The sequence below is a fragment of the Rhinolophus sinicus genome, chromosome X (assembly GCF_036562045.2).
Source record: "Rhinolophus sinicus isolate RSC01 chromosome X, ASM3656204v1, whole genome shotgun sequence".
In the NCBI taxonomy this organism is placed as follows: domain Eukaryota; kingdom Metazoa; phylum Chordata; class Mammalia; order Chiroptera; family Rhinolophidae; genus Rhinolophus; species Rhinolophus sinicus.
In genome coordinates this window covers 117,760,824-117,778,612 of record NC_133768.1, presented here as the reverse complement: position 1 = coordinate 117,778,612, position 17,789 = coordinate 117,760,824, and the positions used below count along the sequence as shown (strand labels likewise).

The window sequence follows — 17,789 nt, the reverse complement described above, 5'->3', positions numbered from 1 at the left end:
TGCTTTCTAGGCAGAAAACTTTTTCACAGTATTAGTAGCAGACCAATACTCCTTTTTAGCAGAGAGAGAAAACCTAATCTAATTCTACATCATCTTACTTTTTTCCCCATAAATTTTATTGGGGAATATTGGGGAACAGTGTGTTTCTCCAGGGCCCATCAGCTCCAAGTCATTGTCCTTCAATCTAGTTGTGGAGGGTGCAGCTCAGCTCTAAGTACAGTCACCGTTCTCAATCTCAATCTTTAGTTGCAGGGGTCACAGCCCACCATCCCATGCGGGAATTGAATTGGCAACCTTGTTGTTCAGAGCTCGTGCTCTAACCAACTGAGTCATCAGGCCGCCCCCTACATCACCTTCCTTTTGATATTTAAATTCATTCACTTCGTTAAATTTATTTCAGTCTTATTCAGCTGGACCACACATAACATTTCTGAAGATTCCTTTTTCACGGACCTCCTATAACTTTCCTTTTTGCGTTCAGATTTCTGTTCTGTTTTCACTCTTTCCCTTTCTGAAACAACTCTCAGTAATTTCACAAATATTTTCTCCTGCCAACCTAAATCTTCCTTCTCACATCAGGTTCCCTCTTATTTTAACTTGTGAGCGGAGCTTCTGGCTGCATCACCATAGCAACCAGAAGCTTGGGCCAATTAAGGCATGACTGAGTCATTGGACACAAGCTGATTATAGAGCCCAGAACATTGAATGGAGGACAGGGACTGACAGGAAGGAAAACAAGGCAGATCTTAGCTGGAGAGAAGTGGGCAGCTGAGTAGCTGAGTCCTGAAAAACCATTCCCCACCTCAAGTCCACAAGAGCCAGGAAAACAATTCTTTGTAACTCCCTACCAACATGTGGCAAACACAGAGATCTGGCTCTGGAATTTTAAAATAACATTCAGAGTAATGGACAGAGTAAATTACTGAGTCTTCCAAATACTCAGTGGAAGTTTCTCTAATGAAAAAAGCCTTTTCTTTCCTGTTTGAGGCTTTCTGTTTTCCATCAAAGACTGTTATCAATTAATGTGATTAGCGTATTCCAATTATAATTATTTTCCTCCCCAAATGAGGGTGGCCATCCCACTTTCTAGCTCCCTTTTATTTTATTTAGTAAGGAAAGCTCCTGGTAGAATTGCCATAGCAACCAAGCCACCAGGCCCTTTAGGCCACTGAGGATCTGGACGCTCACACTCAAAACTGATTATGGGTCTTGAAAATTGAAGGCAGAGCAAGGCTGCTGGAATGAAAACAAAGAGGCTCTTAGCTAGAGAGAAGAGGCAGCTAGCTGAGCTCCTCAGGGCTTCAGCCAATGCTCCACCTCTAACTTTATCTTTACCCACTATATTCTTTAGGGAAGAAAAAAGAGGCAGGAGTCAGAGGGAACTGACCCTATTAAGGATGAAAGTCTGGGTTTGGACATAAGAGCTTATACCTCTAGGCTAACCCCTGCCATGTCCCCAAACCCACACATGTAGCATGCCCTCCCTATTGGGTATCCTTACTTCCTAATAAGTTACCTAGCACATAGTAGGTACTCGTAGTTCTTTCCGCCCTGCAGTCCCACTACAAGAGAGAACAATTAATCCAGTAGATTTTTCTGGGAAATGGAACTAATGAAAACCTTATGTCATCTGCCGTAAGGCTCCTTGTTCACAGTCTGGCTCCTTTGCTTTCTGGTGATGGGTGGTGGTGCAGCTTGGTTGGGGGTGGGGGTAGGATGACGATGACATTAGGCTGCTAATTACCAAAGGCCCTAAGGGTATTAGGTGATTCTCACCTACAAGAAATGCTTCCTGCCTCTCAATATTCTCCTCTGCCTTCACAGGCTCCCACTCATTTTCACTGAGACAGCAGATCTCCTGTCTGTATCTCTATAGCAACCAGAAGCCAGACAGAGTAGGAGGGTAAGGCAGTTATTTGACACCAAAGCTTAGGGCAGTGTCTGTTTGAGAGGGTTTGACTTTTGGCAGGAAAATCCATTATCTGTTAGTGGGAGAGAAGTAGAGGTCACTAGACTCCTCAGTGGTCCAACACTCCCACCTCATCCTCCATCCCTGTGCCTCCAGGCTTTATTCCCTGAGGGGTCCAAGGTCTGTGTTCGGACCAGAATTTGTGTCCTCTGCCCTGTTCCCTGGCAAAGGCATCAGGCAACAGTTACCCCCACCCTACCTTGTTACCAAACAAACACACATGAGTAAACCTCTATTCCAAGGATATATTCCCATAACTGTACCTCCTGTGCCTAAAACAGTGTCATAAATATGGGAGGGGTCATTGATGCAAACTCATACACTTCCCTAGTCCACTCACTTCATCTTACACATTGCACTTCACATCTCCTCTCCTCAAACCTCCATCTTCTACTCTAACAGCCACAGCTTGGGTTGCTGACACTGACAACATGAAGGAAAAACCTTAAAAAACTTCCCACCTACCTGCATCTGAGACTATCTACTCTGCCTCCCTCTTGTCACTATGGATGAACTGTCCACACTGCTATCAGAACTCAGCTCTTCAGCTTGGCACTAGATTCAACATTTTTGATGAGTAAAAGTTGCCCGAGCAATGCTACCTACCTTTTACCACATCACCAATTTACTCTTCTTTCCTGGATGATTCCTATCAGTACACAAACACTGTGCAAAGTCCCTCATCTTAAAAACAAAACAAGAAGGAGAGAAACAAACAAAAAACCCTACCTTAACTGCAAAATCCCCTTCATCCACTGTATCATCATCTATTTGCCCTTTATGGCAAAGCTCCTTAAAAATTATTGTCTATTCTTGATATCTCCACCTCCTGTATTCCCATTTTTCTTGAACCCACCCCAATCAAGTGAAATAGCTCTTCTCAAGGTCCTCAAAGACCTGCACATTGCTAAATCTGCTGGTTATTTCTCAGTGATGGTGTGGTTTGGCATTGTTGATCATTTTCTCTTCCCTGCAATACTTTCTTCACTTGGTTTACAGGACATTTCTAACTCTTGCTTCTCATTCTGACTCAGGATTTGCTACTTTTCAGTGTACTGGCTAGTTATTCTGTAACCCCTTGACCTCTCTGCATTAGAGTTTTAGACTCTCAAATTCCTCCTCTTCCCTACTTACGTTTATTTCCTACAGAGTCATACACAGTTCCATCACTTTGATCCCATCCACACATTAATATTTCAAGCCCAGTCCTGTTACTGAACTCCAGGCTCATATATTCAATTGCTTACAGCACATTGCCTCTGATTTTCCTTCCCATAAACCTACTCCTCCCATCATTTTACATCTTAGGAAATAGGAATGGCATTCTTCTTTCTCACACCAAAAAATTTGGAAGCATCATTGGATTCTTGTCATCATCACCTGATTCATGGATACTGTCATTTCTGCCTTCAATGAGATATTACAGAATGGTGACAACTGTGGTCAACTGTAAAAGCATTCAAAATGTTGAAAATTATTCTATAGAACAAACGGAGCTCATTCTCAAGACAAGTCAGGCCATGGGGTTATGAGTTTCCCATACCCCATAAAAAGAAAGAGACTGGGGTCAAAGGAGAGATGACAGCTGTACAAAGGTTGTTTTACACCAAAGGTTGTGCAGCCCTCAGAAGATAGGTTCTGTGTATTTTCAGTTTCCTTTTTCCCCATTGCCCATCGTCTTTCCACTCTATAGTTGGAACTTCCCAACAGCTGTAGACAGAGTCATAAGCTATAGTGGCATGGAAAGAGCACTAGGTTCGGGATCACAGGTCTAAAGTTTGAGTCTTAAAACTGCCACTGCCTTACCATTGGACCTCAGGCATTTCCCTTTACTTCCTGAAGTCTTGGTATCTCCACTTGGAAAATGAGAGGGCTCAGTTTGCGGGGAGACAGGATTGGACTATATGATCTCCAAAGATCTCATAGAGGTCTAATATTCTCTGAACCAGTAAAGTATTGCCTGATAGGAAATACTGTAGCAGGCCTGGAGGGTCTTTGACTTTCAGCTCTGCTAGAATATGTTGGTCAAAATGTTAGATCCTACTTAGCCAAGGGATTGTGAGCAAGACTGGATTGTGTTTGTCAGAGAACAAAACACTTGGGCCTTTCACATAGGTGGTTGCAGAAATTTACCCAATCAAGAAATAGCATCAGAAGATGCTGGTCAGTGAGGCCATTGCATGACTCACCTACAGCAATGTAGAGGAGAAAGATAATGGGTTGAATTTGCAGCTGGCCAGTCCATCAGTGCTCACACCATTCCTTTCTCTCTGGAGCAGCAAAGTGAAAGACAGAAAAATGAGGTCCTTTATGGGAAGTACTAAATCACTGCAAAGGATGGAAAGGGAGACTGGGTACGTCAATGACAACTTTCTCAAATCTTCCCTGGTTATTTTTTCCCCATTTATTTATTTAAGTGTGTTTTTCCAGGACCCATCAGTTCCAAGTCAAGTAGCTGTTTCAATCTAGTTGTGGAGGGCGCAGCTCACAATGGCCCATGTGGGGATCGAACCGGAGACCTTGTTGTTAAGAGCATCGCGCTCTAACCAACTGAGCTAACTGGCCGCCCCTTCCCTGGTTACTTATACACTAAGAATTTTTAACTCCTGCATTCAATTTGGTGATTTAAGTTTTCCTAGGTAATTCTTTCTTTCTCTTTCTTTCTCCTTCCTTCCTTCCTTCCTTCCTTCCTTCCTTCCTTCCTTCCTTCCTTCCTTCCTTCCTTCCTTCCTTTCTGAAATTTGGAGAGGATGTCCCTCCCTAAAATAGGAGTGGGACAGCAGGGTAGGACTAGGAAGGAATGAGTAAAAGTGTGTCCCTCTAGGGAACATATAAGGCATGGAGCAGCCATGGGGTGAGAAGGTATCCCATAGATTCCCCACAATCGAGATGAGAGAGGGAGAGAGCTATTATTTCTTTACCATAGGTTTTCAAGTACATTTGAATAACACTCTTTTTAGCCCTTAATTTCTTCTCTACTGCTGCATTGAAGACAAACAAACAAAAAACCAAAGTACCTGGATGTTCCAATTGAAAAAAATAGTATGGGTAAAGGTATAAAGCACATTTTCAAGAATTAGAAATTAAAATTTTGAAATTGAGATCCAAGTGGAAGTAACCTCATTTCTCTAAACTCTGATGACTTTTGGATCTCCAAATTCAGGTTCCAAAGTAATCATTATTCATGATGTGTAAAATGTCTCAGGCCCACTGGTCCTATTTAACCCTAAGGCCTCATTAGAAAAACAGTTTGAGCTGCAAAAAACAGGGCTGGGGGCAGCTCCCCTGCTCATGGCCAGGGCCTTTTCCAGTGACAACGAATTATCAATAAAGCCCAGTACCACACCCAGAGTCCTGCAGTGTCAGTGACTCATTAAGAGCTCTTAAAGTGATTCCTGAACTTAAAGCAATGGCTCACCCTGTCCCAATCCTTCATGAATAAAATGCTTCCCAAGTCACACAACAGGGCAGTCTGCATTGTGCAGCACTGCGCAGGCCCTTGATATTTGTTGGTTCGTGCACTTGACACAGTACTAATGGATCACCTTCTACATAGCAGACACAATGGCCAAAGAGTGGGCCAAAGAGTGGGGGTGAACTGGTGAACAAGCCCGTATGTGGCCTTATACTCCAGGTGTTCTAATGGGGTATAATACTGATAGTCATGCTGAACTCTGACAGTAAAATCAAAGGAGCAGAACACTCAAGAGGGACTAAAAACCATTCCATTCTTGTCCCTTCCTCCTCTTTCATCTTATTATTTATGGGTCCTCAAGTCTGAATGGTCATGGAGGCCCCATATCGAAATAAAAATTTTCCTTTGTGGCTTTCCATTTTAAGTAACTGAGTTTGAATACCCACATCAAACAAAAGGACCTCAAGACTCCCAGTGCATTATAGCTGCCTCTACACAATTGTGAAGATGGAACTACACAGTGTTTGCTTTTTACCATGGACACTTGACTGTCAATCCTTGACTAAGAAATGCTTTGCAATCTAATGATCCCAGTCTACCACCAATCCTTCTTTTGACATCTGAAGGCTTACATCCAGTTCACCTGCAAGCACTCATCAATGAAGTGCTTTAAAATTCCCAAGACATAGTCCTACTAATTTTTAGTCCTTAATCAGCCCAGTACTATGAGTTTCCAATCCTAGGACTAGGCTGCCACTGTTCCCTGTTATGTAAAGTGCTTTGAAATTCATTGAGATTCAAAGTCCCAAAGTTGTAAAATCCTTGGCTCAGAGCCCAGTCCATTCATAATCTAAGAGCAACTGTATTCTTGCAGATTTACCCTGTGTTGTGAAATTCCATTTATCACTATTTTGGTTCCATTGTATTTTTCCTTTATCTTTATTAAGTAACTAAATTATCACTTAAAATTCTTTGTCTTCAGATCCATTTCTTTGTAATACCTTCTCACATTAATCTTATTAAGTCATATTATAGGTGGTGTATGTGTATTTGAGTGTTTCTTTATGTAACCTTCCAGTTGCTGTCATTACAACTGCCTCAACATGAACTAAATGTTCTGTTTCTCCAGTTTGGTAAGTGAGGCGGACATTGTGTGTGTTCCTCTAATATTTATTCCCAAGCATAGATTGGGGAACACTCATAGGACAGACTAGGAAGATTGGAAGATTGGACATAAGTGTATATTATACACCTAGACAGCTAGACAGCTCTCATGGAACCCAAATGATGGAACAAGGAAGATTCTGGAGAAATTTCAGCCTCACTTTCACCCTTCTTTGGAGGGCTATTGTCTTGTCCCTCCTACCCTGGCATGCACTGATATGTAGTGGGACTGTATCTTCCAGGAAACCGTAAAGTGCGTCTGAGCAGCAGCGTCCCCAAGCAGGCAGCTCTAATTTGGCTTCTGCACAGCTGCGGGATTTGAGGCCCAAAAGGGTATATTGGGTATATTCCCTCTTTCTGTTCCTTTTCCCAGTGAGATGGAACTGAGAGAAATGTGGCTGAGAGAAATGTGAGCAATGTCTTCTAACACTCTCCCATCTGGTAGGAGGTGGCAGTTGCGGGTAGCCCCTAGTGATTGACTGGATGAAAGGGCAGAAAGCTTATGGGTGTCAACAGGTGAGGAAGTGTTAAACCTACACCCCTGGTAGGCAGCCCTCCACCTTCGCTCTCCCCCCACCCCGTGCTGTCATATATTATATTACATATAATGTCCACTACTGAGCTAGAGCTCCCTTACAGGAGTTATTACCTGCTGGCTCTCTAGGGAAGTATTGGGGAGAGCTCCAAGCAGGGTTAGCATCTGCAAAGAGGGATCAAGATGAAGAAAGCCAATATAGTACCACTGACCTTAACAACGTGGTTGCAGAAATAAACTGTGCTGCCAGAGGTACTCCAGGTAGACTGTTTGGTCTGACCCAAGATGCGAGGCCTTCAGGAGAGCCATGGTTACTTTCCAAAACTCCCTCTCTGAGGCTATGGACCTTTGTTATTTCTCTCCCACTCCCTCTCGTGCTCAACAGTCTTTCTGAGCTACTTGTAAATCCCCCCTGACTTCATGAACCATCCTTCCCTCCTATCCCCAACCTCAGGTCTTACAAAACAAATCACTAAAGGACAACCTGTTCCCAGCCTTCTATACCACCAGCCCTGAGCACACCCGCCCCCCCCCCACTCATCCTTTGATTGACACCAGTGCCCTTCCCCAGCCCTTCTTGTCCCCATCACCTTCTCCACTGTCCCCTCCCAGCACATAAAGTTTACTTGGGACTTACTCCTGTGGACTCATAGCACCCAGCTACCCCTATTATGTTACTTGCCACAGCAATAATATAATTGCTGGTTTGCATCCATGGCCCTCCCCTTAATCCCTGGGGCTCAGCTGGCTCTTCTTTACCCTTATATTCCCAGCACAAAGCACTGTGCTCAGACCATGGCAGGTGATCAATAAATGTTTGTGGAATAAAAGAGTGGTTAAGCATGGGGTCTAATTCATTATGTTTTTATTTTTCACTACACTCTGAAACAGCAAAGCAAATACAGGTAAATGCCAGTCATTTTTTTCTTTTTATACAACAGTAGACACAAAGGGAGGTCATCCACCACAGATCGTGATTCTGTGCTTTTGTTGTGCATGTGTGTTGTCACTATTGTTACTTAACTCCTGTATCAGACCATTTTACTGATTGTTTGAAATGGTTAAGAACAACTTTATATTGTTTTCCACGCCACAGACAGATGTAAATATTACCAATATACTTTTACACAGCTATCTGAACTTTGATACTGGAGCAGACAGGGATGGTAAATGAGCAATTTAATTTATAAACATTGATCATGAACCTAATTGAAGGGTATATTAAGAGGAAGAAATACTGTTAGAAATGGAACACGTATAGCAAGCACAATGTGTACTTCCAACCCCGACCCAGCCTGACTTCTGATTTGGGACCCCACTGCCCATTTACCCAGAGGCCCTTTAATTGATGCCACCCAACTGAAGTGATACACTTCCCCCACACTTCACATGGGGCCAAAGAAGAACATGGCAGTTGCCTCAGATCTGGCTCTGGCCTCCTCATCTTCTACAGCTTCCCTGTACTGCTCTGGCCAGTCCTGTGGTCGCTTTCTGTAAATCCTGGCCATGTACTCCAAGGCTTTCATTTTGGTGGTTTCAAGGTGAGCTCGAGGACCCCACAGAAGCTCATATTCAATTGGGTTAGAGTAGCACAGCGGCCTGCATTCCAAATAGCGCTGCCTCATAAGCTTGCAGGTGATGGCATGCTTTCTCCCCATGTCCACACCAAATCTACAGAGCAAATTCCAAATGCTGGCCTCCTTGACACGATTGCCCATGAGGAAAATCAAGCCCAGGATGGCCATCACATATTCTTGAGTGGGTCTCCCCAGGCTCTCTAGCATCATCTGCTCTTCTTCTGATTCTGGTTGCTGGACGAGGAGATAAATGTGCTCACTGGTGTCAACCTCAATCAGAGAGAAGCCATAGAACAAATCAAGGATTAGAGTAGCTCGACTGAGGATATTTGGGAACACGTCCTCAAATTCTTTGCCAGTGTGAGCCAGTAGCTCATCCTGATGTATAGGCAGCAACTCCTCAGTGACATTAATGGCCAACTGAACCAACTCATTGGCTTTATCGTTCATAGTGTCCTCTGACCAGAACTCTAAGCCAGCAGCCTGGCTTCTCTCTTTGGCCTTGTCAGCTTCCAGGGCTTTGCTATACTTTTCTGGCCAGCTCCAGGGTTCTTCATCATGGGCCTCTGCCACAAACTTCAGGGCTTCCATCTTTGTGATTTCCCTGTGGGCTCTGGAGCCCCACAGGAACTCAAATTCGAGGGGATTTGTGCCATACACTGGCCAGTACTCCAAGAATCGCATGTGCACAAAGTCAGTAATAAGTAGGTTCCTTGTGTTCCCAAAGAGGTTGTTGATCCTCTGGGGCTCATCCAATACATTAACTTTGAGAAGCAGATCCCAAATGGAGGCCTCTCTTGCCCGGTTGCCATTCAGAAGGATGTGGCCTAGGACCAGAGCCAGGAGACCTGCCTTTGGCATGTCCAGGGATTCTGCAATCCGATCAGTGGTCTGCAGACCCCGTTTGCTGATTAGGTTGTAGGTGTCAGCCTGAGGATCAAGAACCCTCAGGTTCAACCCAAACACCTGATCCAGGTGGGCTGAGGCTCGTCTGAGGATCTCAGGGAACTGATCTGAGTATTCTCTGAGGAACTCCAGCATCTCTGTCTGCTGGATAAACCCCTCGGTTTGGCTTTTCATTCGCATGAAATTCACCAAAGCAATCGACCTGTCTTCTAGAGGGTCGTGGACCCTGAGCGCCCCCAAACGTCGGGACTGCTCGTCGATCAGGACCTCGAGGTCACTCGGTTCCTGCGCTGCCTGGGAAGCGCTGGTACTCTGAGGCTCAACTGGCGCCAGAGGGCCCTGGGGGTCATCGGGAGCTAGCATGGAGGTAGGGGACCCGGAGGTGTTAGTGGCCTGCATCTCACCCCAGCCGTCGCCGTAATCTGCAGTGGTCTCTGCACTGCCGTGGCGCGCATTCTGGCTTACCAGAGGCATGATTCCAGGAGACAGGAGCAGGAACGGGGAGGCCAGCGATCCGTTGGAGAGAGGATGGTAGGTGTGTCAGCGCCTGGGCAAAAAGCCTAGGTCAGACACACGGGAGCTGGGCGGACCAGGAGTTAGGGACCTGGTGAGAGGACAGACCTTTCTACACAAACACCAGCCAGCAGTGACCGCAAGCCTCAGAGCGCTGAGTTTTGCCGCAGTCTACGCAGGCGCAGACAGCTTCTGCGGCGTGCTGGCCACGCCCCTCTCCGGTCCCGGCTCCAGCCCTTACCTCCGCCCCCCGGGCCACGCTGTTTGAAGGGCTTGCTACTGAACCCGGACTTGTTGGAGAAGAGAATTCAAGAAAGGAGGTAACAAACAGAGGTCAAGCAAAGAGGGGACAGAGAAGGGATGCTCAGTGAGTCTGCACCTGAAGTTGTCCTGTGAGGTATAAGGCACCGTGCTAATAGTCTGTAGAGGCTTCGGACAGGAGGAACAGGACGAGCATTCTTTTACGGATTCATTAGTTCATCCACCCATTTAACAAGTACTTCTTCAGCATTGGCACACGCAAGGCACAGTGCTGGGTGCTAACGGTACACCAGACCACAAACATAAAGACCATCCCTTTCCGTGGGGACCTCCCACTGTGCGTTAGGCTCAAACAATGCTGAGAGCAATGAGAACTAACCCTTATGGAACACTGGTCACATACCAGGCACCGTTCCTACTGCGCTCACTTTCCCCATATTCAATCACTTAACCCCACCTATGATGTAGCTAATCTTAATGGTTCTCATTTTACAGATGAGGAAACTGAGTCAGAGGGCTGAATTTACCTGTCCAATCAGGTAGCAACACTGGAAGAGACCAGGATTTGAATCCACGTATGTCACAGTCGCAAGCACAAGTACTTTCTGTCACACCATCTGCCTTTCATATAGTGTTTAGACCAATTTATGAAAAACGACTCCTATGAGGTAAATAGAACTACATGCTCTATGGTGTTAATTAACATATGGTGCAAACACAGAAGAAGGAGCAAACTCTGAACTACAGCTTAGTCTGAGGTGTTTTGGATTGGGAGCACATGCCTCAAGGAGGAATTGATCTCTCAGTGATGAATAGGATGGGAAGGATTTATAAGGGCATTCATTTTAGGCGGAGGGCTCAGCATCACAAAAGGCTCAGAGGAGTGAAAATACAAAATAAATTTGCATAACAGCCACTCAACAAGTGTGCCTAGAGTCAAAGTGCACTAGGATGGGGGACAGATGAGAATGAAGCTCGTGAAACTAGGGGGTTTGAAGAAGCATCACCCAAACACTTTGACCAGGAACAGAGGTCAGCTGCTTTATTTTCTGGGAGTGTACCAAAGTACTTGGGCTAAATCCTAGGCCTCAGCCATCAAGATATGCGGTGGAATATTGGGAAGGAGAAAAATTTACATCGGGTTGCCATCTGCATCCACAATTGAAATCCTTCCTTAAATTCTTGATGGCAATGAAAACTGATACATTCAGTTATCCTGTGCCCTTGAATTCCTTCAGAGGGCACTGCCTTCATGTGTGAGGACCATGCACTTACCTTTCACATTTTCTACATCCCAGGTGCTTTCTGTATTATACCTGGAAATTGAAACTCTTATTCCCCTTCCACTCCCCCACCCTCTTTTTTTTATTTTTCAATTTCAGTTGACATTCAATAGTTTTACATTAGTTTCAGGTGTACAGGGTACTGATTAGATATTTCCATAATTTAAGAAGTGAAACTGCTGACTAGTCTAATACCCACCTGGCACTATACATAGTTATTACCATATTATTGACTATATTCCCTATACTTTATATCCCCATGACTATTTTGCAATTACCAATTTGTACTTCTTTTTTTTAAAATTAAATTTATTGGGGTGACAATGGTTAGTAAAATTACATAGGTTTCAAGTGTACATTTCTATAATACATCATCTATGTATCACATTGTATGCTCACCAACCAGTCAGTTCTTCTTAATCCCTTCATCTTTTTCACCCTGTCCCCCAAACACCTTTCCATCTATCACCCCAGTAAATCTGGTACCCATCTGACACCATACATAGTTATTACAATATTATTGACTCTATTCCTTACGCTGTACCCTACATCCCCATGACTACTGTGTAACTACCAATTTGTGCTTCTTAATCCCTTCACCTTTTTTCACCCCCCTCCCATGTGGCAACCAAGAAAATGTTCTCTGTATCTATGAGTTTGTTTCTGTTTTATTTGTTTGATTTTGTTCTTTAGATTCCACATATAAGTAAAATCACATTACATCTGTCTTTCTCTGTCTGACACTCCACTTAACGCAATACCTTCCAGGTCCATCCATGCTGCAGCAGATGGCAAGAACCCATTCCCTTCCTTGGCTGAGCAATATTCCATTGTGTATATGTACCACCTCCTCTTTATCTATTCATCCATTGACAGACACCCAGGCTTCCTCTATATCTTGGCCATTGTAAACAATGCTGCAATGAACATATGGATTTACACGTCCCCTCGAAGTAGCGTTTTGGGTTTCTTCAGATAAATACCCAGAAGTGGGATTACTGGGTCCTTCTTTGTCTCTTGTTATAGCCTTTGTTTTGAAGTCTATTTTCTCTGGTACAACTATTGCTACCCCAGTTTTTTTTTTATTTTCATGAAATAACTTTTTTCATCCCTTTACTTTCAGTCTGTGTGTGTCTTTTGATCTGAAGTGCATCTTTTGTAGGCAGCACATGTAAGGATCTTATTTTCTTATTCATTCAACCACCCTATGTTTTTGATTGGAGCATTTAATCCATGTACATTGAAAGCAATTGTTGATAGATATGTAGTTGTTGCATTTTATTATTCATATTTTTAAATTTTTTTTTTCATTTTAAATAAGTCCCTATAAGATTCCTTGTAATACTGGATTGGTGGTGAAGAATTCCTTTAGCTTTTTCTTGTCTGGGAAGCTCTCTATCTGTCCTTCAATTTTAAATGGTGGCCTTGCTGGGTAGAGTACCCTTGGTTGTAGGTCCTTGCTTTTCATCATGTTGAATATTTTGTGCCAATCCCTTCTGGCCTGCAAAGTCTCTGTTGAGAAATCAGCTGACAGTCTTATGGGAGCTCCTTTGTAGATAACTAACTGCTTTTCTCTTGCTGCTTTTAAGATTCTCTCTTTGTCTTTAACCTGTGCCATTTTAATTTAATGTGTCTTGGTGTTGGCCTCTTTGGGTTCATCCTCTTTGGGACTGGATGCTTCCTGGGCTTGAATATCCATTTCCTTAGCCAGGTTAGAGAAGTTTTCTGTCATTTCTTCAAATAGATTTTCAATCCCTTGCTCTTGCTCTTCTCCTTCTGGTACTCCTATGATGTGAATATTGTTATGCTTGATGTTGTTCCAGAGGTCTCTTAAACTATCCTATCCCCATTTTTTAAGATTCTTTTTTCCTTTTGCTGTTCTGATTGGGTGCTTTCTGCTACCTTATCTTCCAAATCATTTATTTGATCCTCTGCTTCACCTACTCTGCTGGTGATTCCTTCTAGTGCATTTTTCATTTCAGTTATTTAATTCTTCATTTCTGACTGCTTCTTTTTTATGGTTTCTATGTCCTTTTTCATGTTTGCTATCTCTTTGTTGAATTTCTCACTAAGTTCATTGAGCATCCTTATAACCAGTGTTTTCAACTCTGTCTCTGGTAGGTTGCTTGTCTCCATTTTGTTTAGTTCTTTTTTTGGAGCGTTCGCTTGTTCTTTTATTTGGGACATATTTCTTTGTTTCCTCATTTTGGCTGCCTCCCTGTGTTTGTTTCTCTGTATTAGGTAGATCTTCTATGTCTCCCAGTCTTGGCCAGGTAGACTTATGTAGTAGGTGACCTGTAGGACCCAGGCACAGTCTCTCTGGTCACCTGCTCTGGGTGCTCCAGGAGTGTCCCTTGTCTGGGTTGTGTGTGCCCTGCTGTTATAGTTGAGTCTTGATTGCTGTTGGCACGTCAGTGGGTGGAAATGACCCTTAGGCTGACTGGCTGTGGGGTTTGGCCACATCCACAGCTTATGGGCTGCTGTGCGGGGGGCTTACCCCACTGAGTGGGTGTCGTGCGGGGCGGCCTGCGGGGTCTCTGCTCCCACTCCCCATACAAGAACGCAGGATATGGCGAGGCCAAAAAGGAACATCCACGGAGCCATAGGTAGGGGAGTCATACCACTACGGTCTCACTGGAGGCTGGGTTCATTGGACATGTGACCTGCTGTCCGTTTTCTCTGCAACCGACTGACGACTCTCCTCCACTCTCCTCCACTCTCCTCTACTCTCCTCAGCTCTCCTTCGTAGCCGCAGCAGTTATATTAGTGGCCAATGGCTCAATGGCTACAGCTGACGGCCAATCAGCCACAGCTGATGGCCATCAACTACCCGAGCCAGCACCCCTCCACATGAGGCCGAGAGCCTGTAAACTACTTTCTGGGGCTCTGCCCCCACACTCCACCCCTACAGGTTCTTGCCTCACAATCTGGGCTGGCAAGCGTGGATGGCGGTTTGTGGACAGTGTGGATCCAGCCTTCCAGTGAGAGTATAGTGCCACCAGAGAGAATATAGTGGTATGACTCCCCTACCTATGGCTCCGTGGGTGTTCCTTTTTGGCCTCACCATATCCTGCGTTATGTGGGGAGCGGGACCAGAGACCCCGCCGGACTCCCTGCATGACAAATGGCGCAGCGAGCAGGGTCCCCCACATGACAAATGGCGCAGCGAGCAGGGTATGGTGCCAGCCAAAGCTCTCCGAAAGGTGGTGGAGCAGTTTGTGTGTATGAACACTCAGTCTCTGGAAGACCAGGAGGAGCAGCTGCCGGAGAGCTGGACCCATGTGGAGGGGTGGGAGGACGTGGACGGTTCTCCCACCAGCACAGGAAAAGCCATGCAGCTGCTGGAGAGATGGAGCCCCGTGGAGAGGTGGAAAGACGTGGACGGTTCCCCAACCAGCAGAGGCCAGAGAAAGTGAAGTTTGTTGCAGCCCTGTGGGCTGGGAAGTTCCTGCTCAGGCAGCCCGGATGCTGGACTTGTCCCAGGAGGAAACACTTGCTGAGTCCTCCATGGGAGATGAGGGTGAGGTCAAGGTCATCCCTCACCCCCAGGACAGCCCTGGCGAATGACTATGGACTATGGGGAATTGCCTTCCATCCCTAATTTAATGGACAGCTTGACTGTTTGGGAACATACCACCATGTAGTGGAACTGGGGGATATTTGCTTTTGTGTCTTGACTGGCCACCATCGAGAATATGTAAGCACCTTGATTGTGAGTCGCTGTTGTTCCAGCAGGGTACCCCGAGAGGCCCAGAGAGAGTGGCAGTGCCTTGAGAGCCCTGGCTGTGTCCAGGAAGTGTGGCTGTGCCCACAGAGAGTGGCAGTGCCCTGAGAGCCCTGGCTGAGTCCAGGAAGTCTGGCTGAGCCCTGAGATGCCCTGGCTGTGCCCAGGAAGTCGGGCTGTTCCCAGAGAGAGTGGCAGTGCCCTGAGAGCCCTGGCTGTGTCCAGGAAGTGTGGCTGTGCCCACAGAGAGTGGCAGTGCCCTGAGAGCCCTGGCTGAGTCCAGGAAGTCTGGCTGAGCCCTGAGATGCCCTGGCTGTGTCCAGGAAGTCGGGCTGTTCCCAGAGAGAGTGGCAGTGCCCTGAGAAACCCTGGCTGTGCCCGGGGAAACTAGTGGTACCCTAAGAAGTCCAGGAAGTCTGGTTGTGCCCAGAAGTACTGGTGGTGCCCTGAGAAACTCTTGCTGTGTCCGGGAAAACTAGTGGTACCCTAAGAAGCCCAGGAAGTCTGGCTGTGCCCAGAGGGACTGGTGGTGCCCTGAGAAACCCTGGCTGTGTCCGGGAAGACAGGTGGTACCCTAAGAAGTCCAGGAAGTCTGGCTGTGCCCAGAAGTACTGGTGGTGCCCTGAGAAACCCTGGCTGTGCCCAGAGAGCCTGGCTGTGTCCAGGATATTGCATTCACCTCCAGGCTCCTCGCACAGGTCCCTCATGGAAGACGCTTGTCGCGTAGATTGTGAGGCGAGAGCCTGTAGGGGTGGAGTGTGGGGGCAGAGCCCCAGAAAGAAGTTTCCAGGCTCTCGGCCTCACATAGACAGGTGCTGGCTCAGGTAGTAAATGGCCATCAACTGTGATTGCATGGCCATCAGCTGTGGCTAGTTGGCCGTCAGCTGTAACCAGTGAGCCATTGGCCACTAATATAACTGCTGTGGCTACGCTAGCAGAGAGAGGAAGAAAAATGGGGGCTAGCAAGAAGATGGTGGCTGAGCCTGCAAGCGGCGCAGTGAGGGTTGAGAATTGTGTGGCTCCTGTTTCCTGTTTCTCCAACCCAGCCACCAGCGAGAATATAGTGGTATGACTACCCTACCTATGGCTCCGTGGGTGTTCCTTTTTGGCCTCACCATATCCTGCATTCTTGTGTGGGGAGTGGGAGCAGAGACTCTGCCTGACACCCTGCACGACAGTGGGATTTGCCCCAGTGGGCTCCGGTGCCTGTTGAGACCATTCTTTGTGTGTGCTGCTTGTGGGGCTAATTGGGTGGTGCTCTGCTGTGGTCTCAAGCCCACCTCCAGGTATGTTGGTTGTGGGGCCTCTTGGGAGGGGCTCCATTGTAGGCCAAGTTCACCTGTGACAGGCTGGGACTACCTGGTAGGAGCTACAAAGCGATCCATGGTTGGTTGCTTCCTGTGCTAGACCTGGAGGCATGTGGGAGAGACCATGCTGAACTAACTGGCCACCCGAGTATGTTTCTTTTGACATGAAAAAATATTCAACCATTGAAAGATATTTATGTTAGTATATTTTAATTAGATATAACTAACCAAATAAATTAAATTCTCTTTTATCTTGTCATTTTTTAAATATTATTTTGTAAATAAAAGCTATCATGACTTTTAACTTAATTAAAATTTGAAGATTTTTGGAGAAACCAGTTATTTATATTCTTTCTTTTTTAAATTAAATGTACTGTGGTGATTTGAAATAGTCTATAAGAATTTCATAAAATTAATCCCTTTGAAAAGACATCCATTATAATATTCATTATATTATATAACACTAATTATATTAGTGAAAATAATAATTAATTACGATAACAGTCATCTAAAGATGAATACAATTTTACAAATATAGTTTTTAAAATTTTAAACAAGTTATGAAAAAAATATAAAGTTATTTAACTCATAAACTAATGTAGGGAATTTAGGAAGTTTGAATCAAAAGAAATGTGACCCTGGTCTGGAACAAACCAAAATATTGTGTTAACATTATTTTTATAGTATAAACTAATTTTTAAAGACTCGAGTCATGACAAAATCCTTCATTTATCTTGAAATTAAAGCCTTTATATTCTCATAGCTATAGTAACAAAGGTTATTATAGAAATAAACCCTCCCAAACTCATAGCTTAATAATTTCCTTTACATTTTAACTGTTTATCTAGACTAGACATTCTTTAGTAGATTTAAAAAAAATTTTTTTAATTTATTGGGGTGACAATTGTTAGTAACATTACATAGATTTCAGGTGTACAATTCTGTATTACATCATCTATATATCACATTGTGTGTTCACCACCCAGAGTCAGTTCTCCTTCCATCACCATATATTTGATCCCCCTTTACCCTCATCTACTATCCCTCTCCCCCCTTACCCTCTGGTAACCACTAAGCTATTGTCTGTGTCTATGAGTTTTTGTTTCTCATTTGTTTGTCTTGTTCTTTTGTTGTT

At 44.9% G+C, this 17,789-nt stretch overlaps 1 protein-coding gene across 1 annotated transcript; it reads right to left on the bottom strand.

Moving 5' to 3' along the window:
- Positions 1–7,931: 7,931 nt before the first annotated feature.
- Positions 7,932–10,258, bottom strand: MAGEE2 (MAGE family member E2). The gene has a single exon (XM_019719716.2). The coding sequence runs from the start codon at positions 10,038–10,040 to the stop codon at positions 8,469–8,471; it is 1,572 nt and encodes a 523-aa protein (XP_019575275.1). The 5' UTR covers positions 10,041–10,258; the 3' UTR covers positions 7,932–8,468.
- Positions 10,259–17,789: the final 7,531 nt, after the last annotated feature.

Coding starts and splice junctions, on each gene's coding strand:
- MAGEE2 (XM_019719716.2), bottom strand. CDS start 10,040: ATGCCTCTGGTAAGCCAGAATGCGCGCCACGGCAGTGCAGAGACCACT.